This window comes from Epinephelus moara, chromosome 19 (genome assembly GCF_006386435.1).
Source record: "Epinephelus moara isolate mb chromosome 19, YSFRI_EMoa_1.0, whole genome shotgun sequence".
Lineage (NCBI taxonomy): Eukaryota > Metazoa > Chordata > Actinopteri > Perciformes > Serranidae > Epinephelus > Epinephelus moara.
Window position 1 is genome coordinate 8,421,730 of NC_065524.1, and position 25,335 is coordinate 8,447,064.

Consider the following 25,335-nt stretch of genomic DNA (forward strand, 5'->3'; position numbering starts at 1 on the left):
CATGTCAGCATCTAACCCTATGCAACAGTCCAGCTCAGTGTAGTATAATATACGGTTTAGCTTGTTTAGAATATAAATTGAAGAAAATATCTTTATCCTCTTCAGTTAGACGCTGATGGGCAAATTCACAATAGGATTGCACGGCTTTCGTGGCCTCTTAACCTGCACAAAAAAGACAAAAAGAAACCATGTCATTCTCAAAGCACTTGCAGAGGGTTAAATGAATTCCTAACTGCGCTGCCAAGCAAATAACATCTTGCTGCTCTTGTCTTTCTTCCAAATAAAACATGTTAATATCCCTACTTGTGATGAGGGAATATCCTCATTTGGATAGCTAAAAAGTTCTACTATTGTGATCAGGGATCTGAAGCTTAATTCTGAGGTTGCTCTGTAAATAGTTTTGTGATGAATGATGAATATATTTATATATTTATAAAAATATATATATATATATATATATATATATATATATATTTTTAGCATCTTCAGAGAGTTGGTGGTAACTGAAGTGCATTGACATGACTTAAGTCCAGGATGCAGGTTCTCTCTGCCACATTTAAAGTTTTGAGGAATGCCTCTGCTTGTTGGTCAGGACCTGCAGCTCGCAGTCATGTCATGCATGTCTACAGTTTTCCTTTTCTTTCTGTCGTTGTTCTGCCAACTGTATTCTTGGTGCAAAGGCAACATTTATCCTTACACATATGTATAATTGCAACCAGACACAAAAAATGGCAAATTGTGCAAAGTTGCAAAACTTTATGGGCATGTTTGTGCCGTATTATCATTAGCAATATCTTTTGTAAATTGGACGTTGAGATGAGAAAGGTAGGTCGCAGGTGATGTGCAATTCATTGTGCTATCAGTGGCCGCAATCCATTCTTTGTAAATTCCCCCCCTGAGTGTATCTAACACCCATCTTAAATTAATTATGTGTCTTCAGCTTTCTTGGCGCTCTTGCAGTAGGCCAAATATAAAACCTGCAGTGAGAATCATTAGTTTCCCCTGAAGCTAAAATAGTTGAATTCACCATGGAGTCTAGAGAGTAATTGTTCTGGGAAAAGACACTTTTCCCCGCAAGAAACGGCAGCATTATCTAATTAGTCTTCTTTTTCTAATTGAGTCTTTCCTGCAGTGACACTCTTGGCACAAGTTCTAGGCTAACATGAATACAAAACCTGAAGTTCAATTATCTCCCTGAGAATGATGTCATCCCACTCTTCTCCAGGTAGATGTATGGTCTTCTGTCTGTTTGTATCCATGTGCATTTGCATGTACTTATGTAGGTGTACCAAATGTAGAGGACATATTCATGTGTAGTGATGACCATGTTTTGATCCAAGCCTCGTGTACCGGATTATCAAAATCATTTGAACATGAATGGAGGTGCTATTTCTGCCCTTTGGATATTGATGCTAATTGTGTAAGTAAGCAGTGTGAGCTCCTGGCCTTAGTGTTAGCTGCAGAGTGGCCAGGGATTTCTGCTTGACTGGCTTTTGGATTTGCAAAGCGGACGGCAGAAGGGGGCTTGCTTGGAAGAATTACAAGAGCCCTGATGCTTGGAAAATCCAAAAACATAAAGGGTCTTTTAGGGAAAAAATCTTTTTAACATTTCAAACCTCAGCTTTTGCTACACTGTCTAGAAATATTGTAGTTTTTGTCACTTTGTATTTGATATTACAAGAACATTTTATCAAACGTGCATCACATGACCACATTTGCTGCAGTTGGCGCTAATCAAATTTGGCAAAAATGACTTTCTGTGGTTGTCTTTGCTAGTTGTGGCTACAATGACTTTTTGACAGGGAAAGTATCTCTTGCCCTTCTCACTAGCTCCTTCTTTGGCCTATTCATTGCACAAAGCTGCTTAAGCGCACTTAAGCGCATTAGCATTTGGCTGCCAGGGGACCATATTGACCCTGCATTTGGATGGCCTAAATGAGTGAAAGATGGAGCGATTTGTTAGGGCTTTAGAAAGTTGCTTTTGGGGAGGGGGGGGTGGAGGAGTGAGCATGAAGGAATGGGGTTGAGGCAGTTGTTGGGGTGGGGGGACTGCGGAGAGTTGTTCCACTTTCTCTCAGGCCATGGTGTTTGTTCTAATCTGGTGTGCCGTTTCTTCGTGGCCGAAGCAGGACTGATTTGTGACATTTCAGACTAAAGGGCCTTTTTCTGCTCGCTATATTGGCTTGACCCGATTATCTAATCTGTGCTTTGAATTTCAATCAGGTCACCCAGTCTCTGCCGTGCAGTATGGGAACCACTGGCTGAGGGATTACCTCATTCAACTGTCTTCAAACACAGATGGTCGAATGTTTAACTAATTGTTAAAAGAGTCCACAAAGGGGAATTTAACCATGCACACAGTCCATGGGGTCAGTACATAGACCCAGATAAAGAGAAGGGACAGTGAGGTGGTAGTTTGTGGGACGGTTCTTTAAAAATCATTCAAATGCATCACAGTGTAGTGCATGGTGTTGGGTTGGAGGGCTGCAGTAATAGTTTGCTCTCTGAGCATCATAAACTACTGTGTGTGATGGTGTGAGGGAGGCTACACTTTGTATGAACATCTGGGCAACAAAGTCAAATAAATACAAATTCATAAATGGTTTCTATTTTCTAAACATTCTTGTTCCTTGAACACATAACCAGTTTGTACTCTTAACAGGATGTTGTCTTTACATTGTTAAATGTCTGTGTATCTTTGTGATCACTCACTCTCTTCCTCTTTCACTTCCAGAGTCTCTGCTCCACTGCCACCATGCAGACAGTCAGAGCCGCCGACACCAATGAAGTCGACAAGCTAATATTCCGAGAAAGTGATAATGACCGAAAGGTAAGCTATACCACATCAGTGCTGCCTGTCACGATACTGACTTGTCATAACCTCATTAAAACTACACAGACATCTATTACTGAATTTAAATCATGTTGTCATTCTGAGACATTTTTTTTGTCAAATTTCAGTTAAAACTCAATTGCCATAAGGCTGAGTCACATCAAAAAATTCACCTGCAGGAAATAAGCAGTGCTAGAGAATTGTGACGTGCATGCCAGGCTGGTTGGTGACATACTGTAGCTGGTGAACACAGTAGCAAGCAGGGAACATGCTAGTGCTAATCAATCACAATATCTCTCAGAGCACTTCTATGTGTTCTCATTTCTTACTCTCTAACCTATAATGTGTAGGTAAGCTGTTAAGCTGTAGCCATGTTGGAAACAGTCGAGCAAACTTTCTCATTTTACAGCTAAACAGTACACTAAAATATGATTCTGAAGACTGAACAAGATTCTTATGAGGCGAGGCAATGCAGTAACAGAATCTTGATTCATATTTTATCAGCGCTGCCTAGTTTGACAGTCTTACCACAGGCCATGAGCAGAGATTTACATGATTGACAGCTGTGTTAGAGACTCCTTGGCTCTGATTGGTTGTTTTCCTTCAGCAGCAGGGGATTCTTGCAAATGCCATTAGAAGCACTAGGAGGCAGAGGAATATGATTTTTTCCACAGATTATCGGTCTCATACTTCTCTATGGATGTAGTGATAATTCAGCAAATATGACAAAAAGTTATTTTCATTGAAGTTACCTTCATTAATAATGAACACAAAGTAAGCTACAGTAGCTTCTGATTTAATGCTTCCTGGTCAGAGGTGACAATGTGCACTTGAAAGTTTAACTTGACGTGTAAGATTTGCATGATTTACTTTGCCCCGCATGTAAAAATCCACTGATTGTGACAATACCATTGAACTGAACTGTATTAATTTGGCTGCAATATGATGATGCATCTACACTGCATGTTGAAAAGGAAAATTGTACTTCTGGACTTGTAATCAAACCTTTAAATACCATCTTTTTCTAGTTGAACATATGTCATAAACCTCAACCTGAGGTAGAAGAAGTTGTGTTAACATGCAGTGTAATGTGGTGTGATGCCTCAGTAAGACATGTGTAGAATTAACAGTGCTGTCTGCCACTGCAGCACACTGCTGTTCATTAGTGCTCTAATTACAAAGTGCAGTTCGCATTAGTATTGGTATTAATCAGAGCACCGTTTCTCTCTTGCCACTGATCCAGGTTGTTCTTCAACTTGAAAAGAAGCTTTTTAATTATGTCAACCAGGACGTTTTCCGGGAAAACAATGGGACCTCAGTAAGTCACCCCTCTCCTTTCTAACCCTTTATATATCCATCTACTCTCTCATTTCTCCACTTCCAGATGTTTATTACAAATTTAATTTACTTTATCAACTCTATTTTTGACTGTATAGTAACAACAGCTGCCATTCAAACTGATTATCCGTGAAAGGGACAGAGCACAAAATAATGAAAGTCAAAAGTTTAATTGCAGCTACATTTTTTCACATATTTGGATAGTAGGATAGGTACAGAAAGGGCAGTGTAAAGGTAAATAAGCTCTTGTGCAAACAAGTCATTGCTGCAGCTGCTGACCTGAGTCAGATGCTTTAGTTGATGCCCCCACATCACTTCAGCGCTCTGTCCCTACTGTGGGGCCAAATGTCTTTGGAATAACTTTTAAATGAGACTGAGTGTCGATGAGGTGAGTGTTAAATGTCCACAGGAGAAAAACACCTGGTGCACACTTCCGCTTTTATATGGCTATATATTACATTAAGTAGTCAAAGTTGGACCTTGTTAAAAACCCCATGAAGGACGCACACACTCCCACACACCTACACGTCAACAGAATGGACTGTGGAGCTACCTGTCTGGTAGCAGAGAGTTTATTTATGCTGTTGGCCACATACTGTAAACACATAATGAAAGTTCTGGGTGATAATTCCATATGATAATTTATTTATTTATATTAATATTATTTATTTATTAACTTAATTGTATTGTGATATCTTGTTATTGTTTTACAAAATGTTGATATTAAGGAAATTGTGCATTAGAGGTTTTGTTAAATTGTAGTGGTTTATTTGTGATTTAACATGCGCTTCTTTATATAGCATGCATCTGCTGTGTATGAAAATGATATTCTTACCTTTGTCTGTACTTGTGTTTACATGCCTCTGAATTAGACTGAGTCACTGTGTGTTTTCATCTGTCAAGACTTAAACTTAAGTAACTGACGGATGGACCAAGGTGCTCTTTTTCAGCATTGCTCTGCTTTATGCTTGTCTACTGCAGCCACTGTTGTCATAAAAATCTTAAGAAGTAGGGGTTATTGATTTGGTTATTGGTTCAATTGGTTATGGAGGATATTGATTATACTTGATGTATCACAGGTTCATCCACATGGGATGTATAAAATAACTATATTGCCAATATTCAGTATAAATTGTCTGCAACAGTTCAACTTTCCACTAACATCTAACTGTTGATGGTTGATGGTCCTTCAGAATTACAGTACCAGTGGTTCCACTTTGATTAACTTGATTATCACACTATTATTGCTATTTAAAAAAGTAATTTATTTAACTTAATTATAACAATACTTTATTTAGCAGTACTCTATTTAACTTTATCATTAACAGTCATTTATGTAGCTTTATTATAAAAGTATTTGATTTAACTCTAAAAGTACTTTGTTTAACTTAATTGTAACAGAAATGTATTTAGTAGTTTAGTATTTCAATAGTAGTTTAGAGGAGATTCCAAAATATTGAGATATATATTGTGTATCGCGATATAGCCCTTCTTGAAAGGTAGTGGGATTTACTCCACAACTTCTTCCCATTAGGTTTCTTTAAATTTAAGGAGGAAAACTCTTTTTCTATACATTGCTTACCCAAAATACATCATGATTTAATGGATTTCTTAATGAGACACACAATTTCAGTTGTGTGACCATGACTGTCTGTTTGACCTACCAATTGGAATTTTTTTTTTTAGATAGATATAATCTGTCCTAAATAAATGTTCCTCTGTGATTATTGTTCCTAAAAAAAACAGGGTCTAGTGATGAAGGTAGTTCACCAGAACAGCAGGAAGGGGGATCGTTCAGCTGTTCAAGCAAAGATGGAAATTGAAAGACTGGGATGCCGGCAGATATTGACCTTACACATTGTACTGTCGGACATGGGAGAATCATTGAATCTGATCAGCAGAAATGTGTAGTAAGTGTGTAACAGTAGCTGGAGGAGGCTGAGGTGCCCCCCGCCCCCGCCTTCCTCCTCCCTCTCCTCCTCCTCACCAAGCCTGACAAGATGGATGACATAATGGGGGCATCAGAGATAATCTGATGGTCATGGTCTAGTTAAACACACCATGTTATGATCCTTATAAAACAAACTACCTTTCCAAAAGGATAAATGTCCCTCCTCACACTCCTCCACTGGGGAAGGGGAAAGAAAAAAAAAATCTATTGCATCCTTCATCAACTGCAAGACTTGTACCAGCTTGACAGAAATTTAATTCGAGGCAGCTCTTGAAAATAATTATTGTATTTTGAGAGGAGTAATCATTGGCCGGGACATGATTGAATGTGTCCATGCCTATTGACTTTTGCTATGATTAATAGGTTTGTTTAGTCGATATTCCCATCGAAATTGTATAATTAATTATCCCCGGTGCTGTCACGGCGGGACGATGGAGAGCCCTGATGAGTATTTGGGAAGATTAAATTTTCCGGGCGCTCGTGGCGTCAAGGGGCACCGCGGGGCCTTGCTCCGGTGGAGAGATGGGAGGAGCATGGTGTGTGTGTGTTTGTGTGTGTATAAACGCATGCGTATTGTGCACGTTTGTGCATCTGTAGATCGGCACAGTTTCTTCCTCTCCTGGAGCACACACCCGCGGGGCCGTCCCCCTCCTCCGTCCCCATTGATTTTGTTTCAGTATCTCTTTATTGTAACTTTATCAGTGTGGTGTCGGCAGATGGGGGACCAGGAGAGGAGGGTGCGTTTGTGTACTAGCCGTAGTAAGTGATGAACCTTTCTGTCTGGCTTGCCTCTCCTTGTCATGCTGGCAGCGTAGTCCTCGGCATTACTCAAAAGCCCGGGGACATTTTCAACATGAGGGGACATAAAAGAATAAAGAACAAATGCCGCTCAAGTTTTTTCATTTTTTACCTGCCAAAGCTCTTAAGTGGCAATACAGAGGCCCTGCTAAATGAAATCTGACCTTATAGGATTTATATAAACTGATGTTGTCCCTGGTTGTCTCTTTGTTTAGCTCGCTGCTGTTTTGAATGGTTCAGGAAAGAATTGACTGCTTACATGGCCGTATCAGAATAGATAGCATAAATGTGCAGTTGGCTTTATTGCATCTATGTGACTATTTTCAACCTATTTTCAGTCATTGTGTAGTTCTTCTAACGAAGCTTCTGAGTGGGGAAACAAAGCTAAAATTGTGTTCAAATGGTGGAAGTTGGTGTTTGTTTTTTGTCGTTGATATTTTGTCTTTATTTCTTTTCATGACACAACATGAAAATGAGTGCGCAGAGGTGCAGTGCACTGTCGTGTTATGTTTTGTTTGGGTTGGTCCCTCTCAACACCAATCGGCCACCCCCCCTGCCAGTGACAGTTTATCGCTTTTCCACACAAAATAATGAAGATCCCATAAAAAGAAGGAAAAATATGGCCCCTGCAATGAAAGCCAAGTGCAAGGTGTAAAAATCAAATTAAATGACCTCTCACCCCAACATTTATTGATGGGTTTTAATGGCAGCAGGTGTTGTCACAGGGGATATTTGACAACGCGTAAATCAAAGCACAATTACAGGTGGTCAGCACAGTGAGAGGGACAGTTGGGGGCCAAAGACCTCGTATTCCCTTTTTTTTTTTTTACCCCCCCTCAACTTCCTGCCTCTTAACTATCACTGCCACTCTGATTTAAGAGTGTGCTGATCGTCCAAGCAAAGTCAGAAATTTGAGCTCATGACAGGGTAGTTTTTATCCAGACACTTCTTCATCTTTTTCCCTCAGTGATATTGCCGGAGCTGCATCATCTCGCACCACATCCTACACAACTCCCAAGGTCATTTCTGGTTGACAAACTACTCCTGGCTCTATAATGTCATGAGGCCTTGAACCAATATAAGCAGTTTTTTTAAGCACTGACCTGGCAGAGCAGCAGAGCATTATGCTTAATTGACCTGGAATGAAATGTAGTGTGAAATTTGTTGCTGCAGGGCTTTTCATTCACCTGAATGCATTACTCAACATTCACTTAAGACACACACTCCGTTGATACACACAGCCATATGTTGCTCATCCCCTGTTTAAACTGTCACACACATATAATCAGAAGTGCTTTAACTCAAACAAAGACTCACACCTGTGAACATGATTAACGTGTACACATAGAAAGCCAACAATTATTGATTTCAGCATTTACGTTATACCAGTATGAGCATGCATTGCTCAATATACTCTTACACAAACTTAAACCTCAAAACATTTTTTTCTCCATGCTATGTTTCACAGTAGAGCTACACTGATAAATCAGTTGGGCATATATATCAGTATCTGTGTTTTGGAAGGCCAACAATTAACGAGACATTTCAGTGCAGAAATGCCGAACATATGCTTGAGGTAATTCAGAATCCATGTCATCATTATAATGGTGTCCACAAAAGATCATTGACAAGTTTATTTTCCATCTGCAAATGTCCCCTCATTAAATGTTGTGGCAAATTTTAAAAGTTTGCGGTAAAAACTTACTATTGGCCAATGTATACATAATTCACTACTTGCTAAACCCTTGTGCTCAACAGCGGTAGTCCAGTTGTAGCTTAGCAACCGAAACTGGGCGTGATAGGCCTGTCAAGCTTTTGATTTTTCCACGCATGGTGCTAGTGAGAGTAATACTCCGTATAAAGAGTTTGGATGGTGGTTCCTTTTTTGACCTTCCCCAAAACTAACAGTACAAGAGCAAATGTGAAAAGAATGTCCAGCTAACTAGCTCACTACCTCACATAAAAACCAAACCCAGTGGCATTTCACTGCAGGTGTACCAGTATGTAAACTAAGCAGCCAAACTGTGGATCTATAAATAGAAGTGGACACAGCATTTTAGGTTGGGCCCCATTCATTCCGGTGAAAGCTGTTCAGGGGCGCATGAAGCCAAAAAGGTTCAACTACCGCATATAAAATTACCCAATTGTTTTACACTGCTTCTGCACTGTATCGCCGGTAGAGCAGCCGCATTAGAGGCTTCCACTTGCCGAGCCAACTACTTCTGGTAAACACTCTGCTAACTTGATTGGGGATAAAATGATTCGATTATGTGCCTCCTCGAGACTTTCCAAATGTTATTGGACCAAATGGATCATAGTCTGATAGTGAAATGGGTCATTGTGCAGAGATTGTGACACTCAAAAAAAATGCATCCACTGATATACAGATGTCTTTTCACCCTGTAAGTTTATGGAAAAAAAAATCACCAAAAAAATCATCAATGCCACTTGGCATCACGTGATAGATATAAACTCACTGTTTGGCCACAACGAAATTTGGCTTAAGCCTGGTGCATTTCCTGTGGGCCTGAGCCAAGCGGGGTTATGCTACAATTAAATATTAGTCAGATCATATATTTTTTTCCCGATTATATCAACCCCAAATCCACTAACTAATCCACGAACTAGCTCTACACTGCGATAAAAGAACAACGTTGTTTCTTTATTACCATGTCTACTGCATGAATCATCACTAATAAGGATGCTGAATTTTGCCTTGCATATATAAATTTAGCCTTAATCTTTAACAATATCATGCACATAGCCATGAAGTGAATATTTAAGAGTCTTGTATGTAGTTCTTGTTTAAAGACAAGTCAGTTTGAAACATTAAAAAGTCAACTGGAGACCTAATGTCAACAAACTCTGCTAGGTAGTCCACTAAGCTAACATTAGCTTCGTAGGCCAGCTTGCAGTAAATAAATTCTGCTAGTGACAGTTGTGTTTTCGAATCAGGAATTCATTGTTTAAAAAAAAAAAAGTTGGATATTTTCAAGTGTTAAATCTGCCACTGTTATCGCAGAAAGCTTGACAGGCATAGCAACAGTAACAAAGAGGGGCTGGGACTTAGCAAATATTAGCATCTATCTAATTTTTTAGTTTAAATTTCACAGAGAATCATCAGATTTATTTTCACTCTCAATTATCAGTATTTGTTTTGGCGACATTAGTCCAGTATCAGTCAAGCTGCAGCACACACACACACACACACACACACACACACACACACACACACACACACACACACACACATACACACACACACACACATACACACACTAGAGGAAGGTATCAATGGTTGGATGGTGAGACGGGCTGTACAGTGGAGCGTGGGGTTGCATCCCCTGCTCAGCCATCCCTCATTCACAGTGTGTGAGTCTCTCCTGTGACCCCGGCAGTGTGAGTTTGATGAATGCAGCACATCTGCCCTCCTGAACCACTGAGACACCGTCTGGGAGGCCCCTCTGCCTGCAAGTAATGGCCACTGTTCTACACCACTGACACATAATCACACATACACACAAACACACAGGGCGTCATCGTGAAGGCACATCCTGGACTTTGGCTTTTTTATACATGTGCTCTCAACAGTGCCGTGAAGACAAACAATGCATTCACAGTCATACATGCACAACATAAATATGTCAGTGTAGATGGAAGACTGTAGTTACCTTCTGCTGATATAATAATATCCCTCCTCCCATGTCCCCACTTTGTGAGGACGTCCTTCCAAATATTACCCATGTGCACTGCGTCATCTCTGTTGCCATTTCATTATGTAGCCATCAACATACTGCTGCATGTAATACACCAATGTAATGTCATTAACGTCAAGCTGCCTATACAGCCGCTGTCAGACTCATACCATCTAGGATGAGGTCTTCATCAGGCCATAATTGTAGCCCGCTGTTTGAAACATGTACAATAGCCCAATTTACCACTAAACAAACATGTCTCGGCTTCATCGCCATGTCTTCCTGTCTGAAAGGAAAGGGTGGGGCTAGCGCGAGGTCCTGCGGGGTTGCTGGGAAACGTCGCTGTCAGTCTCTCACGGAGGCAGTCATGCAGGTGCCCGAGCTACCTGTTCATCTCCCAGATAATTAATGTGTACAAGGAGCCGCTAATTGCACTTTTCACTAATGATTTATGGGTTTTGTGAAAGGGGGGAAATTGGGGGACGTGTGTGTGTACACTCTAGTGAGTGAGTACAGCTGGGTGAGGAGACATGATTGATGAAGAGTGTGTGGATGCAGTGTCGGTGTGGAGAGATAGACCCCCAGTAGGACAGGGCTGGTAACACACACACACACACCACTGGTCAACTGCTGTCAATTTTAACCAGCTTCGGGAACATGGAGATAACTAAATGAATCCAAAGACGATATCTACTCTTGTAAATTCTTGTTTGTATTATTCTCATCCACCCCTCACTGAGGCCTGATGATGGAAGAGACTTCTAGGTTCAGATAATATCAGATATCAGATTGAACTGTCTGAATCAAAGGAGACTTCAAATTGTCCTTGAATTATCTTGGCATGTGTCTGTTTGTTTGGGAGACAAATTTAGAGTCTGGAGTCTAAATTCACACTGTTTGGACCATATTCATAACCACAAACCTGCTCAAAAGGACCTCTAACTGCTCAGTGGAAAGTGTTTGTACCAAATAACTTGCAAAGAAGGGCAGAGCTGGAAAAGAGCATTCAGGCTCAGTTAACTTTCCCTTGATCAAAATTGTAATAAATAATAATCATTTAAACGTCTCTCTCCCCTCATTAACATTTTTGTTTTCTTTCCCCAGCTTTTAGAGTACGACAAAGAGCTGTCGGTGTTCAAGGATCGGCTGCATGAACTGGAGATCTCTTTCCCACCCAGGTATGGAGCTGTTTTACACACATATGCATTCACACTACTAATGTCTGCAACACTATGCTACTCTCAGATTAAGTGCTACTTTCTGTCATTTCTGCCATGATATCAAGTGTTTTTAGCCACTAGGCAGTGTGGCTCCTAGTATGGCAATGTCAACCACTGTTTAATGGATCAGCATGATATTTAGACCTTTCATGGTCCCCAGAGGATGAATCCTACTGACTTTAGTTATTCCCTGACTTTTCCTGTAGTGCCTCCATGAAGTTGTCATATTTTTTGGCATCTTCATGCAGTCTGATACAGACATGCATGATCTTTGTGAATGTTGGTGATCTCCTCATCTAGCAGTGTGGGTTTTCTGCTCAGTGAGTATTACAACCTCATAGAGCTGCTAAAGTGGCTTTAGACTCTTAGGGCCCTATTAGCAGTAACGTGTAAAGCAGCAAGGTTTGGTTGAGCACATTGTGTGGACATCTCCAAGCACACCTTCATGAATGTGCTGCAGCGCAAACTGCAAAAGGGCTAGGTGAAGCTGAATAAAGATCCATGGTTTATTACTCTGTTATTGCTCTACATTTGGGCCAAGTATTTAGATTGCTCTTGTTGACAAAATCATTTGATGAGCAGCAGAATGATGTCCTGTTAGAAACAGATCTCAGATGGTTCTGAGAGGTCTCTTTATGGTGCAGGAAAAGCGAATTACAAGGTCAGATCACCACTACAAAAATAGGCCCCTTTTTGTCTTGCAAGTTGACAATCTGATCAATCTGATTAAATTCTTTCTTTTTTTTAAAAGATATTTTTGGGGGCATTTTTAGCCTTTAATGTATAGGACAGACAAGCGTGAAGGGGGAGAGAGAGGGGGATGACATGCAGCAAAGGGCCACAGGCTGGAGTCGAACCCAGGCCGCTGCGGCAACAGCCTTGTACATGGGGCGCCTGCTCTACCACTAAGCCACCGACGCCCCCATGGAAACATTTTCTTAAAGAATATGTATTCACCCAAATAAAATGTTCTGACATGCTGAATAAAGTAAAAAAAAACAGATAATTTAGAACATAATTAAATGGCAAACAAAAAGTAAGAAGATAGAGGAGAACATTTAATTCAGTTTAAGCCCCAGTGGCAGAAGAACCCTGTATGTAGATCTGTTTCTTCAAAATCATTAACTTTTCATGAGCTACGAAATACACTCTTCATCTTTTGTTACAACACATTTTTTGAAAGTATTTAGAAGGAATTTTTTAATGGTTTATTTTGTATAAATCACTGTCATCAAATTATAAAGGAAGATAGATAATTTGAGAAATTCATAATTCAGAGATGGTTTTCACTCGACAGGGACACAATGACAGAATAAAGACAACAACATAAACAGAGTTAACTAAGGCTCTAGTTTTCCCCCACAGGGTACATCACATGTTGGTAAATGCTGACCAGATCTTGGCCATCAGGGCTCATTATTAATATGTAAAATCAGATGGAGTCAATCACCCGCTTATTGTCCAAAATGGTTTTATGAAAGCTGTTGGATCTGTGTTTGATGGGTATCAGTTGTTAAGTATGATTGGATATGGTCCCAAACTGCTCCCATGTGCATGTTTTTTCCTATGTGTGTGTGTGTGTATGTATGTGCGAACGCTTTGGGCAGCATTGATATTCCGTCTCAGTGGGACTTGGGGGAGACTGGAGCGGGTGGTCTCCTCTCCTCTTCCTCAAACAAATGCATTTGCAATTAGCCCTTTCAGAGGAGAGGGAGGGCAAACACGCGGCCGGCGCGGAAATATGTTTCGGGAGCAGCGCGTTAATGGCGCTTGACCTTTGCCGTCGGTTGTGACTCAATCAGTGCAGATAATGAAACGCTGTAATCAAACAATAATTACTTGATAAACTGCTCTAGTGGCAGGCGCAGGGCGGCGGGGGATTTTAGTGTGTGTGTGAGAGAGAGAGAGAGAGTGGGCTTGAGATACATAGCGCTATCAAAGCGTATGTGTGTGTGTGAGTGCTTTGAGTGTGAGATTGAAACTGTGTGTGTGTGTGTGTGTGTGTGTGTGAGTGCATGTGTCAAGGTTCTGCCAGTCCCTGTTTTTTAAATGACTCTGTGTCTTAATCAGGGACCCCATTTACATCACTTTGCATAAGTGACAGGTGGATTTATTGTCCTTTTACACTGGCTGACTTTTGCACCTATCCATATAATACTGAATCATCTCTCCACAGGGAGGAATGAATGTGCTGCTGTGGAAGAATACAAATGATTTCCACATACTTGAGGTGATGATGAATCAAATAGATGAAACCCGGGAGCAGCATATGAAATTTGATTTGATCTACTCCGTGCGTGCGACAAACCACATCATTGTCAGCCTTGTAATGGGTAGCAGTGGCCTAGTTAAACTTAAACAACCCCCTCCTCCCACTTCACACATACACACCCCCCACACACATATACTGGTACCCCTCCCCCTGTCAGGTCTGCCTTGTGCTCCTTGAGCAATCAAGCCTCAACGATTGTTCTCCATCACATAGCCTGCTCCGGACCAGCCCCTCGCCATCTGTGAGGTTATTACTCTTTTTAATGCAGGCCATCAGAACACTCCCTCACTGACACACACACACACACACACACACACACACACATGCACGCACAAGGCTCACTTTTGTTCAAATCTATAAATCAATACTAGTCACAAACATTTAATCTGCAAGTTAATTCTGTCTGTTGTCCGTTGGTGGATCGGAAGTTGTCACCAAATGAGACATGCTGTCAAGGTTGAACTAAGGATTGGATGACACAAAGTGACTAATGTACATGTGGCAGTAGGCTCAATGCAGAAAAGTGGATCTCTAGCTTTCTAGTTTTACCAGGTAACTACAGCTGAAGCATCCCTGGCTGGCAGCTCCCTTTAATTTTTTTGAATGGACATCCAGTTTTGGCAGCCATACATCTCTGTCCCAACACATACGCATATGAATTCTTACCCCTGCAGCGCTGCAGAGGCTGCGAGCTGTAAAATGCATATCTCTTTACTCTCAAAAAGTCGTCTGTCAAAGTTGGCCATGACAAGTCTAAGTACTTTTGCACGGGGGTGAGGAATTTACCCGGGCCTTGTCACAGTTGGACCTGGAGCCAGTCGGCTGCTGCGGGACGACTCATCACACACCCTTACACAGGAGCCCATGTATGGGTACTAGTTTTCTCAACCAGTGTACTGAGCGAGAATAAATGAGTCTATTAATCGAAACCAAACATTTATTTAGACACAGTTTCTCTGTTGTTTAATGCACGGCACTGCAGCAAGCCCTTAGGTCGTTACTTTTGCACAGGCTGCATTTGACTGAAAATAATGGTAAGTTTTATTATACATTATGGTACTTTTGATTTCATATTTGAAATGGCATAACTAAGGTAATATCCCCTAAAACATACTAAGGCACCAGTAACTTATTCATGTATTTTGATTGATTTAGGGGAAAGCTTTTAGTACTCTCCTCTGATCTGATTTCTCTGCCCTTTTTTTTGCACAAGATCGATGCAAAAATTGAATCGGGACCCCAGCTTTAGGAGGAAATGCAGTGGACAATGAGAGAGCAGTGGAAGAATGTATTCTGCCTGTAACATGGTTACAGGGAATGGGCTTTGAGGGAGATTTTGAGTGACATCAGACCAGCGGTACAACTCCATCAATGGACAAATTATGAGTGATTTCAGAGCATGGCGATGGTATAGAAGTTGTGCAACGCTGGTAGGAGGAAAGATGGAAAAAGTGCTGTGGTTGTCCCATGGGTCTGTTTGTAAAGTGGGAGAGGAGCTAAGGTACAGCTACATCCAGTACATAACATCTGGGTGCTTGTAGTGACACTAAAAACACTACAGCTTGCTATGAATGCATTTTCATGGATGTCTAAGGATGTATCTTTGGAGGGAGAGCATAGCATGGAAATTTAAGTGTCCTGGCCAGCTCTGAAGATGTAGGCACAGAATCTCCCTTCGTCAGTTACTGCTGCAGTGTGTTTGAGCAAGGCACTTATCTCACGACTGCTACATTGAAGCAGTTAAGTGGTACAGTGTAATTGTTAAAGCCCTGATGTACAGTGTAATTGTTTACTGCTGATGGTGTTTATGTGCAGCCATCGTGCACACACCATGTATACAGTCCTTGTGGTCATGTTTGTTTTGTTTTTTTCTTTTCCATTTGATTTATTTATGGATCTGTGCACACACCAATTCAACTGATGACATGTTAAAGTGAAAACACTTATTTCAAACATGGTTACAAAATGGTAAAAACAAGAATACTTCACCCCCCAAATGACCATTTGTATATCAGTTACTCTATCCATGTTACGTTGAATTTGTAATCAATCTACTTGCATACCTCCACAGTGAATGAACTGAAGTAAAAGGGGTCCATGTTTAACAACAGTTTAACAACTGTATCGAAACATCCATTTATAAACTCTCACACAAGTCATGCAGTATAATCCAAGTCTCATTTATCCAGTCATATGTTCAGTACTCCCCAGTCAGACAGCTCAACTTATAAACTTATCTAGTACAACTTATTCCTGCCAATCCATCCAATAGTTGTCGAGATATTTCTGACTGGATCAAAGTGGTGAACCGACCAACAGAATGCTGCTGGAACGACTAAAAATAAAAAGCTGTATCAGTGCAACAAACATACTTATTTCTTTGGCCCTTTTTCTAAATTACATTAATTCCATTGCTTGGTCAAACCTCTCTTTAAGTACATATAGACAGAACGATGGATAGGTGTTGAAGGCTACAGCATGGCTCCAGTCCCATGTATCTGTGTTTGTCAAGTCTAGACATGGAAAGAAGCAGAGGAGCAGAGCATGGCCCGGAGGTCAGGAGGTGAGGCCAGTGAGGAGGCAGAAACTGATAAACAGTTGTGTCTTCACTGTTTGGGAAGCACCCAGGGACCAACCTTGGCACATTAGCATACATTTCCCAAAGCTGCTGTGAGGACAAGCCAAAGAATGACTTGCCTGCTAAGGGAAAGCTACAACGTTCACAGGTTCATGAAACGAAGAAGGGGGAGGTTTGAGAGCTGGTGCCAGGCAGGATGACTTTGCCCTTCAGATGAGAGAGAAACTTTGGTCAAGTGACACAAATGGCTCCCTGCCAGGTCCTCAATAACTGCTAATAAGTACATATGAGAGAATTGTCAGACTAGTGGAGAATTCCTTGAGACTCGTTTTGAGCTCATAGGAAGTGCTCACACAGATGGCTCTCCTGTATACAGTAACTGTCTTTGTTCTGTGAATAACACTCTTCACACAACACCCCTGGCCTCTGAAGGCCTGAACAAATGATGTCACCCTCTCTGGATGTGTATCTGTGTGTTTGACTGTGCATACATTAGTCCTATAGCCCCGCTGTTTGCATCCTACATGAACAGGCGACTTGTTCTCGGCGCTGTGAACAGCCATGCTATACTGAGGCGAAGGCGTGTGACTCCATTTAAGGAGCACCACAGATGTACTTTTTACGACAATGTTTGGTTAAAGCACTGCGTCTGAGCCACTGTATGTGTGTTGTCTCAGTGCGACCACAGGACTCAGCGTTACAAGCTGATCTACTGAACAGGAACATTGTTTTACAACCATCAGCGCATCCATCATTCTAACTACTAGAGAGCCTGTGAAAATGATGAGGGGCCATTGTGGCGATAATAGCCGAAGATTGTCCACTGTCATGTGTCATTGCCTCTTGTCTGAGATGATGCCACTGAGAGGGAGGCTTTGTTCAAACCAATCTTAATGCGGGGAGGATGAAATGGATGCCATCTGTGTCTTCTTGTCTTCATTTAGAGCAGCAAAAGGCAGAACATGTCATAGCTGAACCCCAGCAGGCTGACAGCCATGAGCTACTGATGGCATTTCACTCTGTTTGTACTGCACTATGCCAATGTTGTGCCTGCGAGCCTCCCAGCTCTACAAACTGAAGCAAACATTCAGCTTTATTGATAGCATTTGGCTGATCTTTTTGAATCTGTGTGTGTGTGTGTGTGTGTGTGTGTGTGTGTGTGTGTGTTGTGTTTTGCCAAGCCTCCCCTGACAACGGCAAACAAACACAGAGGCAGCGAGTCATTGGAAACCCACAGTTTCTGACTTTTTAGCCAATCCCAGCCTGCCAGTGGCTACGCCAACATCCCACGATGCTCTTCACCACCCTTGACCTCATGTCACTATGACTCTTATCTTTGGCTTCCTGCCCTGCCTGTATTCCCAAGTTTATATTGCCCTCATGAAACACTAAGCACCCAAATAGCCCACTGTTTGGCTTGTCACTTATTTGTCATTATGTAAAACAAGGTAATAGCTTTTGATGCAAAGATAAGAGAATGTGGGAGAAGGAAATCTGGGTCCATGCCATTCTAGTCCTTGGGAAGCAGATTCTGACCGACCAACAAAATCTTAGGGTATATTTTACACACACAGATTTTTGTTGTTAACGTCATCTCATTTTAACCATTATTCAGATAAATTGTGTGTCAATACGGTAGCTTGTGTAGTACAGTAATACATGTCACAACAGCCTCTCCCTCTGCTAGGTGAGGCAGAGTGACACACTGTAGGTTGGGCCTTTGCTCACCTCGGCAGTTTTTACTGTTGCAAGACAAACAAGCTGAAACCGACTGGAACACATATGAGTAATGTGTCAGCAGCCAAGTCAAACATTAAACCCCAAACCAAGCATGAATGAATGAGCTCTCAATGGGTGCTAGAGGGTCTCGATGTGCCACCGCACATACATGTATCATCTGGGATGTGGTCAGCAACACAAAAGAATGGAGGAACAAGCAAGGAATGCCATATTCTTATGTCGACTTTACTCAAGAGGTAATCACTGTAAAAAAACAAAACAAAACAAAAAAAAAAACTGTATACACCAGCGACCAAGACAGATATTTCAGCGTCATTGTCATTATACAACACTGAGGACAGTCAGATGTCTCAGACTTATTTACATTTTTTCACTTCGTAGCATGTAAGGTTATTATTTACTGTAAAAAAAAAAAAGTAAAAAAGTATTTATCTCTTCAGCGTGGCATCTTGAAAGGAGAATGTATTTAAAGGCAGTGGCAGAATTATGCAGATCTTTTTAGCTCTGCTACTTTTGTACTTTCTCATGCATCTGCAATCAATCTACTTGGAAATGATAAAATACGTCAATCAAACTGCAACTTGAGCAACCTCCGCCAGTTAAAAGTTACGGGACAGCAAAACATTTTTTATACGAAAATGTAATGGCAATTTGTTGTTTTCTGTGGTGTTCCTGGCATTTTTCCAGTTTGGAACAACACTTGCTGAGCTTTAAATGAGCTTTATTCTGTTGTAGTGACTGTCTTGGATCATAGGAATAACCTGTATGAAATGAAGATGACTAAGATGGGCATATTTTCATTTTAATGTGTTGTGGCATTGTAGTAGATGACCTTCAATCTAAGACAGATTGTCTCAGTCTAAACCAATCTATGCACATGACATACAGTATATGAATAAAAATCAAAACATCTGGTGCGCAGGTGCATTTATTAAGTGCAGGAAGTGAGATGTATATGTAATTCCTATATGCCCAAAGGATCTTAAACTGTAACAGAATACGTTTGTTTCAGTAGCATCTTAATCGGGACAAAGTGGCAATATGTCATCTAATTCATCTGAAATAGAGTGGTGCAGGAGTCCTAAAACCTGGAAATGAGTTAGTATTTGTGTACTTCTGGTTCCCTCATCTTGAGATCAGTGTTTTGTTTTTTTATGGTTTTTGGTAGGAAGTCTGAAATATGGTCTGTGGTGGACACAAGCTTAAGTGATTTTCATGTTGGCGGTTGCTAACAAGTGGCAAAATGAGACTACAGAATGTCATAATGAACATGGCTTTACAGCCTCGTTGTGGCGGTGACATTGAAGTCATGTGACCATAGTGTAGTTCATTTAAGGCCTATTGTTAGCTTTAACTTGTGGCAATTGCATTTACGCCTCAAATATCATAAAAGCGGTTTGTGAAGATTATCTTGCTGAAAAACAAAATGTGCAAGTATCATAAACATGTGTTGGCCACAGAGCTCATTTTCTGCAATAATCTAAAATCCAATGGAAAAATCCAATTGGCTTTTTGTTGAGGGAACCAGGGTGATGCTAACTGCTGGGTTGGCACACAGAATAATGTGTCCCTGCAGCACCATATTGCATTGACTGTCACATAATTATTCTCTCTTTGAGACATTTTCTTTAATGAATCAACCCTTACTGTCTGTCATAGCTGCATTTTGTAGTTATATTTGTTCTTTTCCCTTTTTTACATCTCTCTGCATTCTAAAAATACAATTATTATTTGGAGTGTAACATATCAGCCCTAGGACCAGAGTTGGTAATGCAGTGTACAATAAGTGACTGTTTGCATGTTCATTCTGTATGTATATGTGTGTGTGTGTGTGTGTGTGTGTGTGTGTGTGTGTATGTGTGGATACCTTGAAGTGCAGCTTCCCCTCCTATACAGGTACACAATTGTTGGCGTTATCAGCTTAGCCCATTAATTAGTGTAATTAGTCTTGCTGTGGGCAATAAGGGTCTGATATGAGCTGACGGCCTCCAGCCCACACGCCCTCTTGGACCGTTTACCTTCCCCGATAAGTTTGTGAGCTCGCTAATCGGACACATTAATCACTTTGGCCCCAGCGCGCCATTCCACTGTTTGCTGTTGCATTAAGACTTGTTATCTCTATTGGAGCCAGCGGAGGGTGCGGTAAAACAGAAAGGGGAACAACTTATACCTGCACACACGGGGACGCAGAATGGCCCTTTAATGGCCATTGTTGAGTATTTTTAATCAGCATTTACAATGGCTGGCTGTCATCAAAAATGACTGAACGATAGCAAAGTTTTGTTGTTGAAGTGCTCGGGGAAGTTTGCTATCAGGCGGGAGTTCATTGTTTGAAGGAGGTGAGGGGGAAAACTCGATTTTCTCTCAATCTCTTTAACACCAAAATGACCCCAGGCTTGTTAGTCAATAAAGCTATAACAGAGTCCCTGATAGGAGGATTGTTCACAGGCTGTTTGAGGCCATGGACCATCCCTCAGGAAGCAGGAGCATTGAGGCCACCCTGAAGTGGAGCAGCTCCACAAGCCCTTTGAAGACTTTGCTCTTTTCCACCCTCACTTTGCCTCTTTCTGTCTGATCCGTCTTTATCCCCTCTCTTCTGCCTCCCTGTCTATCTCTGTTTCACTCATCCTATTCTTCATGCTCTCTTTTATCCCAGGATCACTTCTTTAGCTCTTTGATTAGCATACCAAAAACCCCATGCATTTCCCCCATGGTTTAAGTGCTATTCATGCTAATTGGAGGCAGGGAACTTCTCTAAGTAGCTTTCTGCAGGTCTGTTTGTACACCTGGTGGGGGGGCTGTGTGTGTGTGTGTGTGTGTGTGAGCGAGAGGGAGAGAGAGAGAGAGAGAGCCAGATGCAGGCACCTCATGCCCCAGCCTTAACCCCATACCCACAGACCACCTCACCGACACACATAGATGTTCACAGTTTTAAAAGTTGGTCATTGTACGGCAGTTTTTCAGTGAACCTTTTCAGTACTGTAACGGCTGCACTGTTTGAGAGAATTAACATTAGTTTTGCATTGCACCAGTTGATATGAGGGACAGGGCTCCTTGATCAACAAGGAGGAGGATCTAATTTTCAATTTTTCTGGTGTTGAAAAGGAATCCAAAAATAGAATAAAATGGCACGTCTTATAAAATCCATGACTTAATATGCACAAAATGGCGCTGTACGTATACACCCTTAATACATAAAACCACAGCAAAACACACTGGGGATAGCTACAATTCATGGTTAATAAGTAAAAATAATTTGCAAGTCAAGGAATGACAGAGCACTTATCAAGACAGATAAGACAAGGCAAGCAGCAATATGGCAACAGAGGAGACAATTAGTATCCTCATGTTCACATTACAACTGGGCAGTGACACAGAATCAAAGTTGTATAGCGTGCACTTGTCGTAAATAAAAATTAATTGTTTTCGGTATAGAAGTTTGTGACTTAACCCCTAGGCCACTGGGGTACCGGTGAACCCAATTCTATCATTTATATTCAGATGAAAAATAAAAATCTGGCAGCATTGTTGGATTTTTACCATTTGCATCAGAACAAATCTCACCAGTGGAGGTTGGTTAGTGTGAGGTAGCTGGGAGCACATAGAGGAGTAGTAGTATTTTGCTAATACTAGCAGTACCAGTAGCTGTAGCACCAACCAAAGCAGCAATCTCTAGGGCTGAAAAATGAAGCCAATGCAAAGTGCAAATTATTGCAATTCCTCTCAAAGTTACTTGAGGCTGGCTCCAAGAGCATGTCAGTCCTCTCAGACCCCTATTTTAAATGCTGCGTACAGCAGAAATAAACATGTTATGAATTTTTAAGGGAGCTACCACCTTGAGTGACTGTCTGCAGACAGTGTCCTCAGGCTGTCAGTCAGATCCACCCCTCACTCCTCCATAGCTCTACCTTTTGTTCAAATGTTGTCCAAGATGGCGTTGGCCAAAGTGCCCAAAGACTTCAAAATGGGTGCGGTCACAGCAGCTGCATCCATTTTTTATACAGTCTATAAAGCCCCTTTACCGCTAGACAAAAAACCCCCAGACTTCTGGCATTTGTCTTAAATCGGAAAGGTTGCAATCACCATTCATTCCATGGACAGAAGACCCTGCATTAGTCACAGATATTTAACGGCTTCAGCTCTGATTAGCAGTGATGGAAACATGATACGCATGTGGGCATGCTAACTTCCGCCTCTCTTGGGTACAGTGCGCTGGTAACTACTGTGACTTTTTGTGACCTCAGCGACAGTTCCATTCGTCTCTGTCTAAGCAGCCCTCGAGCATCATTCCAAATTAGCCGTCACCGAGTTTGTAAGTGACTGGTATGAAAAAGAAGAGGTAACCACTGCAACATTTCTCTGCCCTCCATGCTGCTTTCTACTATTTTCTACGGATGTCGATTTTGACACACCAGAAAAAAACAGAAAGGCATCCTCATCTCCTGGCAATGGGAAGGGAGTCAATTTACTATTTTAGCTGGTTTAGCTAATTTTGGTGAGAAAAGGGTATAACAGTACCAGTAGCAGCCACATTGGCTTGAATGCAAACATATACATAGAAAGCAACCACAACCAAATGCCTCTGAAATGCATTCTGCCTTAGCACAAAGTCCAATTAAGCTTTCAGAGCTTGGCAAGTGTGATGAATCGAAGGCCTGATGTGTGTGTTTATTTTATCATTAGGACACCACCATCCTCGGAGAGGAGGCACTTTGTGTTATGCTACGGTTAGCACGTGTGGCACTGAAGGAGCAAATTGGATTGGTATTACAGTATGTAAGCCCAGTCTTACATCCTGATGAGCGCCGACAAACAAATTGGATTGGTGGCGTGTAAATCTGAAGCAGTTTGATGAGCCGCAGGCGCAAATTGAATTCTCAACAATGTAAATCTGTATCAGCTCCGTGGCTCTCCGCCCGACTCCAGCCCTGCCGGCGCTTAAATCATGCGATTGTTCCCTGCTGTTCCAAGATACAATCTCTCACGGCCATTTGCTGCGGCACCTAATCTGTTTTTGATGACCCTGTAGGGATGTAGCTATACATATGGGCAACTGAATCTCCCTCTGGCTCACTCTGACTAAATCGCTCTCATTCTTTCTTTTTCTTTTTCCCTCCCTCTCTCTCACAAACACACACTCACAACCTGTACAGTTGGCAGAGAGAGATTGCTTTGATTGAGCCATCCATGTGTGTTGATACAAGAGATTACTCAGATGATTGGTCATATTATGGTCCTCCTGTTTTCTCTGGGAAACATTTTGATCTCTGTCTCTGAGATAAGGCAGATGACGTGACATCTCATATTTATTACTCCTGTGGTGCCTCGTTGATTCATACAAATCATATTTATTGCCTTCCTTATTGGCCTTCCTCTCTTGTCTTGTTCCTTGTGCAGCACTTCACTAGAAAATAAAGTTCATCATTATTTGGTTACCAAATGTATAAAATACTATAACTGTTTGAGTCTGTATTTTCTATTTACCGATTGTGTTTGTGTCTCTTCAGTTATCCGTACAGTGAAGACAGCAGTCAGGGGAAGCAGTACATGAACACCAGATGTCCCGCCTGGTGTGACCGAATCCTCTTATCTCCCTCTGCCAGAGACCTGGTCTTAAAGGTGAGCTGAAACCTGCCCCCTTTTGATCCAATTCATAGGTTTTGATTGCTTCTAAAAGTCAGATTCCTTCATATTTTAACCAAAATGTCACCACTCCTCCCTCAGCTGAAATACAGGTGTCTTAATAAACGTCTCATCCTTTATTTCTACAACTCTATCGTCCTTGATCCACATTACCCTCTGTCGCTTCACAGATGGAAGGATGCGGTGTCTGTGAATATTAATTCGGAGCGCTAAGCCATGGGTCCACCCAGTCAGTATATATATCCTGGCACTTATAGAGTTCCAATGGGCCCCATCATCTTCATAAAGCCAGAGATCTGTCTCCGTCCTCAGAGAGTGAAACCCCGTAGGCTGCTGCTCAGCTTCAAATCCATCCCAGCATTGTAAACTCCAGCCAATCTGCCACCTCTGTTCGCTGCTCCTGTTCTGTTTGCTGGATTACTGAGAGATTCACCATCCAGCTCTGCAAAGTTTCCCAAGATTTGTTGTTACCCGTTTTTCCATTAGACAGCTCCTTTTGATTTGGAGACAAAAAGCTGCCATGACTGTCAGAGACAATACAGGAAGCAGTTAAGATTCCCAAACACTGGGAGTTAAATCAGCTGTCAAGGTCTTAGGCTACATCCACACTAATACTTTTTAAAACACATAACTATTGCTGTCTTTATGCCTAGCATCCACACTACTCTGCATTTCGAAACCCCTTTAAACAGAGATGTTTGAAAAAGCTGCTGACCCTGTTTTGGTTTAAAAACTCCAGGGTTGTGTTTAAAGGCCCAGACACACCTAACCATCAAAGAACTAGTGGCAGTTGTGTTGCCTCACATTGCATGTGTCTTAGCCAAGAGGTTGCACCTGAACACACGGCAAAGCCTACAGCAAACAGCCAACTAGCACATCGTTCTGTGCCTGCATGAGGAGAAGTAACTCTCCATACCAGCAGGCGGCGGCAGTCTGTATTTGTCATTAAAAAAGGGAAACCAGATGACCGACAGGATGGATTCAAACTCTGGTTCACCAGTTAGCAGATTTACAACATGACCCGGTGTTGAAAGAGCAAAGAATATTTACTGTGTGGCAGTGAAGAATAACACAAATCATCATGAACCACTTCCATTTTAGCCATTTTTAAGCATTTTTCTGTTGTTATAGCGCCACCCAGTTGCCAATTAGAGTTAAATTTCTTTTTTAGGCCTAGATAAGAAATTAGCTCTCTAGCGCCCCCATTTTGTTTGATCGGGTCAATAATGGAGGGGTCCCCTCAGATTATGTGTGGTCATATGCCTAC

General features: G+C 41.5%; 1 protein-coding gene across 2 annotated transcripts in view; it reads left to right on the forward strand.

The window, feature by feature from the left end:
• Positions 1–25,335, forward strand: part of LOC126406589 (inositol polyphosphate-5-phosphatase A-like) — a 169,859-nt gene that overhangs the window by 137,721 nt on the left and 6,803 nt on the right. For both annotated transcript variants that reach the window (XM_050070953.1, XM_050070952.1), the window contains exons 10-13: positions 2,735–2,830; positions 4,077–4,151; positions 11,720–11,793; positions 23,933–24,044. In XM_050070953.1, the coding sequence (XP_049926910.1) occupies positions 2,735–2,830; positions 4,077–4,151; positions 11,720–11,793; positions 23,933–24,044 (357 nt within the window). The remainder of the gene's footprint in view (positions 1–2,734; positions 2,831–4,076; positions 4,152–11,719; positions 11,794–23,932; positions 24,045–25,335) is intronic.